The following is an 8,523-nucleotide window of genomic DNA, read 5'->3' on the forward strand; positions in this document are numbered from 1 at the left end:
AAAAAATAGGGCCCAAAAAATCATTTTGGCAAGTTCAGAACGGGAGATGACACTGCTAAAAAATTTAAAGTGGCATTTTTAATTTGTTTTACTATTTTGATACAACTGTCCTTATTTTATTTTTTTAATTGACAGTCTTATGATTGGCGGGGGATCAAGGACAAAATGAAAGATCAGGAAAAAAGAAATATGCAGTGCAGAATAATGCTTAAACATCATTGATCATATAATGGAAGATTCATCATCTTACAACTTTGTGCTTTTTTTTCAAATTAAAAAAGAAAGAAAGAAAGAAAGAAGAAGCACTTATAACTATACAACAATAAAGATTAAAAAAAGATATAAAAGAATTAAAATTTTAGGACTACATGTTAACTATGAGTATTGAAATTCATAGGTTGCTTCAACTTTGTCTCAAGAACTTGAATGTATAATTAACATTTGCTTTTCTATATTCCTTCATTTTCAATATGAACTTGACTAGCAATTGGCTTGCCACGATCATAAACTCTGATAAATAGGCTTCAATCACTCTACAAAAACCAATTAATGGTGCATGTGTTAGTAGGCTTTCAACGAACCAACTTAATTAATAATTAATTAAAACAACTCTAACATGTCTAAAGACCGGCATGTTAAATATAATATATAAAATGGTGTGTAAATGTAAATTTTGATTTCACCAGTTAAAACAAACCTCTTTATCCAATTATAAGCTTCTTCAATTATGTTTGTACGTCTTCGATGGCGGCGATTTCTCATTGTTCTCTTTATTCCTCTTTTGTGCGGCTCGTTTGAATGACGTTCTTCATACATATCAATAATTTGCAAAATAAAAGGAAAAAAAAAGTGATGTCAAAAATAGAGGAACATTTTGGAGGCTATATTTATAATGAATTAACATTGAGAGAATTCGCCTCCCAAAATAAAACAAACTTATTGCACATTAATCATGATTGCACGTTAACATTGAGAGAATTCGCCTCCAAATATTTTATATTTGACTCTTCTAAAATTGAGAAAAATTCCCAGACAAGCAAGGACCATTTTTATTTATAGATTCTCTTAAGGTCACTATAGAATTAGGCCAGGGAAAAAATAAAAAAAATACTTTATAGGGAAATTAAAGTGGGCCTCACAACTAAGGTCACTTAATGGTCCATGGATCTAAAGAGAAACGTTTAATTTCTAAAAAAAAAAAATCTAAAATCCAATGGAGACATTGGGCCTATTACGTTTGACAATATTTTTGGTGTGAAAAATAAAATAAAATTTGTTCTGGAAAAAACAAAAAACCAAAACATTTTTTTTATTCTGTATTACCTTTTATTCTACAAAATCAAAGAATTGTGAAGAACACCATGTTTCCATTAGTGGTAATTATGTTGATAAAGCAAACCATTTTTTATCCCCTACTTCACCAATTTTAATTCAAACAAATTTTTTTTATTCTATATATATATATATATATATAAACTACTCTATGGAATTATTTTAAGAACATAAGAATAAAAAATAGATTCAAACAAGCTAATTATTACCTGCACCGGTTTGGAACCCTCCAAGAAGGGTGTAAATGTAATTTCTGATCTAGATTCAAAGCCATGTAGCGTCGCCAGTCTTGAAGCAAAATCTTAAGATCAAAGATCTTGTTGTCCAAACCCACACAACAATTGGCATGCATGGTACAAACTTTGTTGAAATCCCTACTTACTTGACAAAACCCTCCAAAATAAGCTGTGTCAAGGAACCTAATCGTCATCTTCCTTTGAGACACAAAGGGGTGAGTCTTGATCTTGTTAAGCACATCTTGTTCATTTAGTTTTGGGTCAATTGTTCTTGACTCAATCCACAACTTATAGAAATCTATAGTCTTAGGATTTGATCTTACGTACAAGAACCCTCCATTTGGCCAATTTTTTACGTTTGTAGAGTTTCCATTAAAGTGATCACAAGCAATTTGAAAGTCTACGTCTTTGAAAAACCTCTCAAATGGGTCTCGAAGCCACATTATATCTAAGTCCTGCATGGGAAGTAGTTTATGAATTAACTAAAGATAAGTTCAGTATACATAAAAAGATTTCGAATTGATGGATCAATGTATCCTCCATTTAATATTATAAGATATTTTTAATTGAATTACACATTTATGAATCAGTTAATTATCTTTAAAATTTTATATTCTTTTTATATTTACTTCTATTTAATAAGTAATTGTTTTCATTAGAAAATATCATTTTGTTTTGCCAATATTAGAAAACATTATTAATCCCACCTCCTAATTAAGGGTATTTTTAAAAAAATATCATTAGTTATACCTTAAATTTTTGCATTGTGCCTCAAAAAAATGTATTATATATTTGAACGGAGGGAGTATGTCAAGGATATATATTCACCTATGATATATCATTAATGCATTCAATTAATTAATGTATTTTAAGGCTACAAAGATAAGAAGGGAAGCCAACCCAATATTATCAAGCAAGACATTAATAACATGTTAGAAATACCAAGAAAGTCTTAATAATTTAAAGAATTATTATGTCTAAATTCCAAGCACTCAATATCTTTTTATTTTAGAGATTGATCGAACTCATGCCAATGGGCAGGACAAAAAGATAGACACATAATGATAGGTGGCGCCCACTATCATATGTTTACAATTTCTCCTTAAGAAATTTTAGTATTGTTCACACACTTCTAGAGGTTCATATTCTCTCTCTAAAGTGTAATTCCTACCAACAAATCAAAACTTTATGGACTTTAAAGAGACCCAAACTCATATGAGAGTTGTTATCTACGTTGTTGATGTATTAAAAATCAGATCAAACTAATACTTTAATCAATACTCAATCCCTAGCCCGTTGCCTACCAAAAGCAGCATTATAAGAAACCAATCAAAGAGCGGCTAGACCAGTCAAACACGGCCAAACCATCGAAAAAATGGTCCATTTTTGACAAAAACCGGCTCATAAAATTTAAGGAAAGAGGAAATTTAAAAAAAAAAAAAGTTTGAAATGAATTTTCGAACGGCGACTACATGTCAACACCAAAACCTCGTGGCCACAACTTTGTAAAACTCCTGTCCTGTCCCTATTCGTAATCAAATCATTTGCCCCCACCCATCATTCTTTACACCTAGTCGATGTGGGGAAAAAAATCACATATCCTCGCCACTTGCACACTGCTTCTATTCCACCACACGTACTAACATCATTTTCTTTCTTTCCTACATCTTTGTTTATTTTTCTATTTATCGCTAAAATATTTTTTCTCGTTATGAAAACATGCTTTAAATCTTTGTTATTCAAATTATATATCTCCAATTTTTTTTAATTTTTATCTTTTTAATTCAGTCGTAATGTGGCTTTCCAAAAAGATTGATTGTAAGGGTTTTAAAAATACCTTCAACAATAAAATAACGTATCATTTAATAAGATCACATATCCTTACCTTTATTGTTTTCTTTGTTATTAAACAATGCCAAAAGAACCCTCTTGCACCATCTTGGATGTACATGTTCATTTTTAAATGTAAACAAATCATGTTTAAAATATATATTTAAAGTAGGGAAAATTAATCTTTTAGTCCTCCAATTTTTAAGTCACTTATAACTCAGTCTCTCAATTATGACTTGCTGTGACTTAGTTCATCAACTATGACTCGCTTATAACTCAATCCCTCAACTTTTGAATCACTTACAAATTAGTCCCTTAACTTTTGTTAATTTTTTTCATATGAGCTTATATCTTACATCAATGAGCAAGAGGAGGATATTTAAAAATAATATATGAGTATTTTTTTATTCCTCTTATTTGATAAGAATTTTTTAAAAAAATAAAAAATAAGGATAAAGTTATAGGTGAATCAAAAGTTGAGGGATTGAGTCGCAGCAAGTTATAGTTGAGGGACTGAGTTGCAGCGAGTTATAGTTAAGGGACTGAATTATAAGTGAGTTAAAAATTAAAGGATTAAAAGATTAATTTTTTCTTTAAATTAACCTAATTTGTTAACTACTCCTTTCGTATAACAATACCCACAGTTTTATAAAAAAGTTAGGCAAAACTTTAATCTCAAAAAAAAAAATTGTGCATTTCTAATTGTATCCTCATCAATTAAATATCCTATATAAATATTTTAATAATAACAATTAAAATCATAATACATATTTTTAAAAAAATAATAAATGAAGTAAGAACATAATTTAAAAGGTAAGTATAAAAAATACTTAAAGTTTTATATTTTAAATTAACACTTCTAAAAATCATTCTAGGTTATGGTTTGAAGGGAATAATTTAATATTAACTTAGAGTTAAGTTTATATCTCTAAAATAATTTGAGTCTTAATTTATTAACCACATTCCATTATAATCGATTTTCTATATTTTTGTATAATTTTTTATCTTATAAAATTAAAAATATATTAATTTAATTATAACTGGTTTAACTACAATTCTACCCCGATCAAATCATTGAACTTTACATCAATACCTTATTTAATTCAATGGCTGGTACAACTTTCAAAACTTTAATAATGAATCACGTTGACTAATTATTTTACGTTTATTTTCGCTAGAAAACTGAAAATCTGTCCAAATAGCAAATAATAATAAACTCGATGGCTAGATTCAGACAACATTATTTTTTTCGTGGGAAAGAAAACGTACCGTGAAGACGAAGCTGTAACCAGTCTGAAGAACAGAACTAAGGAACTCAGTTCTTTGCCACATCATGTGGAGATATTTTGGGGTCATGAAGAACGTATCGCCGCCATAATCTCCTTGATCACCTTTCGTCTCCATCTGATGACAATGTGGATGCACCTCCAAGCAACGATTATAAGCCTTATGATCCCAAGTTACGAGCACCAGGTGATTCAACAGCTTCTGTGTGTTGTTCCCGATCCGAAAACTCTCCAGAAACAGGTCGAATATCGAACCGGGTTCAATCCACGCATCGTTCAGGGTCGCCAGTATCACTGTCTTATCCTCCATAGAAGCTTCTCTCAGAATTCTCTCTAGCTTTGACTCCGTCACATTGTTCTCCTACCATCATAAATAATGCAGGTCAATAAAAAAAAAACAAAGAAATAAGAAATAATGCAGTTGTATAATTTTAATGCATGTGGAAGAGATTCGGAATAAGAATTAAGTATACACACAAACAGGGGTGTGTGGGGATGATTCTTAATTACAGGAAAATATCTGAAATTATGGTGAAGTTGACATTCATGCATAATATTAATGTATGTGTAGTATTTTAAAAAAGGAGGGCATGCGAAAGTGCTCATCATCATGTAACAACAGGCGATTTGCGCTGTTAAAGTTTACAGGGAGAGGGAGAGAGAGAATAAGAACAAGGAGACATGAATAATTAATGCAGTGGTGAAGGTATTAAAACTGGGTTAACCATTGAACTGGTTAAAATACTAGTTTTAAGAGTTGATAGTCAAAATTTAATCTAACCGTAATCAAACCAATTATAAATAAAAATTAAGCTGGTCAAAGTACTGGTTTACCAGTTCCAGCGGGTTCCGGGAATTTTGTACAATGGCAGTGGTAGATGACAAAGCGAGTTAATGAAAGTGCAAAGGAGGGAGGGAGAAGAAGAACAAGAAGGCTTGCAAAAGGCCGTAGAATCAGCGTCATGACGCGTCAAACCGTTTCATCTCTTTATTCCTTCTCTTTATATATATATATATATATAGATATCTCTCTCTCTCTGTCTCTCTCACACGTCTTTCAACGACCCCACGCCACGCCACAAGTTGCCTCCACTGTTACTCGTCGCTCGGATTTCAGGTGGCTATCCTGCTATTTCTAATGTTCAAAATCTCAGCTTTGAGAGAATTAGATGAAATTTTGTTGAAACTAAGATTTTGGACGTTAGAGAGTACAAACGCCTCAAATCCCTCACTCTCGCTCTCTAATTCAGATTTCTTTTCTTTATTTCTCATCATCAGGCAATCTATAACCAACAAACTTCAATCTCACTACTCTTGCTAGCTCTTTAATCTCTTTCGGTTCTGTTACTTAATTGACGTACGCCAAAACCCGGAATTCAAATCCTTTATTAAATCACATGAACATGCACAAGGAATCCCAGAATTCCCGGGGAGAGAGAGTCACCTTGGGTAATTGTGAGATGGAGAGGAAATCTGCAGGAGAAGAAGAGTTGAGCAGAAACACCCCCAAGACAGACAGTCCCACCAGCACCGTAGTGATCAGCGACCGCCTTCCAACCACGACGGCGCTCCAGGAATCTCCCCACTTCCACCTCTTACTGGCCCCTCCGGCCAAGGATGATTCCGGTAGGAGAGCTTCTGGTCATCATCTTCTTCGCCGCCGGCACGTCCATGTGCTTCACCTGTATACTCACCCATGCATACACTCAAACTAAGCTCACCTCACAGGTTATACGACGACGGCCAACTGTGCAGAAAAATGGAAGCCAAGTTGCATATGATGAAGAGGAAGGAAGATCGAAGGATGTGTTGTCTATATATATATATAGAGAGAGAGAGAGAGAGAGAGAGATGATATATGTTGAATAGTTGAATTTCGATCTCATAAGTAATGTTGTTATATGGTATGCCTGGTTCAGAGATGGCGGGGAGGGGTTTAAAGACAAAATGCCAATAATGGTCAAAAGGGGATTGAGAGAGTAAAATAATTCTATTTCTAATAATAAAATTATTTTAATGGGATATCCAGCACTTACGAGCTCAACTTGTGTCATAAATAATCATAAAAATACTTTTATATGTGTATTTCCGCTGTAGAAAAAATATACTTTTATCTATGCGCTTGCTGCGTAACTTCATTCAATTTATCAAAATTAAAGAGAACGTCTACAACAACCACAACAATAACAAACCTTTATCCCATTAATAGGGTCGGCTACATAGATTGCAAGAAGCCATTGTGCTCTATCATTTATCAAACTTTTAGGAATATTATTAATTAAGAAATTGCGTTCAATAATTTCAAAAGTTTCTTAGGCTTCCTCTACCTCTCTTAATCGAACTCAAAGTTATATATTCACTCTTCTCATTGGTGCCTCCCTTGATTTTTTTATAAAGAGAACGTCTAGCATACATCATTTTTACTTGGCATCTTGAATTAAGAAACTGACAATAACTATAAAGTGATGATTTACCAAGTCAGGAATTACTCATAGGTTACATTTATTGAATTTTTCTTAAAATTATTTCCGGTTTTGCGGAAATATAAATAAAAAAATAATACTATAGTATTTCTAAGATGTGGGCCTCGTCTGAGGAAGTAATAATGCAAGTGAAGTTGATGTGAGTGGAACGAAATGTGGAAGATTCTTGCTTCCCAACTATTATCTTGTCCCAATATAATTCTCGCAACTTGGTTTTGTTCTAAATTCTCCATTCATATGGCACGAGCACCCAAAACACGCCCATCATATTATTATTTTACAAACCTTTAATTAATTTACATCATCTTGAATTTTAAAGTATAATTTGAAAAAAAAAAATTCACAACTTCTCATCATGTGTTATTTACTTATTTATAAAGTAGAAAGGGAATGATTTTTTTATCTTATTTATAAGATATATTATTGACTTTTTATATTAAAAAAATTCTCTTATCCTTTATTAAATGTTAGTGAGAGAAAGTACTCCATCCACCTCAATTTATAAAACATTTTGGGAGGTGATTCCATATTCCAAAGTGCAAAGCACATTAACAAAAATTGGGTTTCATTAATTAAATTTGTTCCAATATTACTTTTTCCTCCCTATTATATTTTTCTCTCCATTTAATGTTTCACAAATAAGAATACATTAAATAAGGGTCATTTTTAATTAGTCTTTAAAATAATACAAGGTTAGAATAATTAATATTTTTCTAATTTTATACCTGATTTATTTATTTCTATTTGAATTCCTAAATAACAAATTATTTTGATTGTAAAAAGAGTAAAATTTGAAAGTAACATTTTTTTATAATTTAAAATTTATAACCAAAATTTTTAATAAGAAAAAAGTTAGTTAACTTCATCTTATATTAAGAATCGAATTGATATATTTACTAAGAGTAAAATTAAAACTTATTAAATTTTTAAAAAGAATTGATAAATTTTAAAATTTTCTTTAGTTTAAATAAAATTTATTAAAAATAATTTATAAATAAGACTATATATAACTTGTAAATTTAAATTACTCTATAAAATTATTGATTAAAAATTAATAGCAGTTGATTTGACTAATAACAGACTTGATTGTGATTCAAAGTTCAAACACTAACAAAATTAAAATTATGTGAAAAAAATTGTCATTCATTATTTTAAATTGATTTTTTATTCTTAAGTTGTTCAATATAATTTTAAAATTGGAAAATATTAAAATAAAAATATGAAATCCATAAATATATACTCCCTCTGTTTAAAAATATGAAGCATTTTTTGGAGTTTGATATTAAAAAATGTAAAGTATTTTTAATCTTTTAAAATATAATTATTATCTCTTTTTTTTAAAGTGTCTATATCGAT

The 8,523-nt window shown here is 30.6% G+C and overlaps 1 protein-coding gene across 1 annotated transcript; it reads right to left on the bottom strand.

The window, feature by feature from the left end:
* Window positions 1–202: 202 nt before the first annotated feature.
* Window positions 203–6,382, bottom strand: LOC129294399 (uncharacterized protein At4g15970-like). Its single transcript, XM_054932777.1, has 6 exons — window positions 6,379–6,382; window positions 6,129–6,322; window positions 4,668–5,045; window positions 1,542–2,023; window positions 698–806; window positions 203–533 (listed from the first exon to the last, which is right to left on the bottom strand). The coding sequence occupies exons 1-5, from the start codon at window positions 6,380–6,382 to the stop codon at window positions 722–724; spliced, it is 1,143 nt and encodes a 380-aa protein (XP_054788752.1). The 3' UTR covers window positions 203–533; window positions 698–721.
* Between the last annotated feature and the right edge of the window lie 2,141 nt (window positions 6,383–8,523).

The sequence above is a fragment of the Prosopis cineraria genome, unplaced genomic scaffold (genome assembly GCF_029017545.1).
Source record: "Prosopis cineraria cultivar Desert tree isolate PC_DT_omini unplaced genomic scaffold, ASM2901754v1 PC1, whole genome shotgun sequence".
Taxonomy (NCBI): domain Eukaryota; kingdom Viridiplantae; phylum Streptophyta; class Magnoliopsida; order Fabales; family Fabaceae; genus Prosopis; species Prosopis cineraria.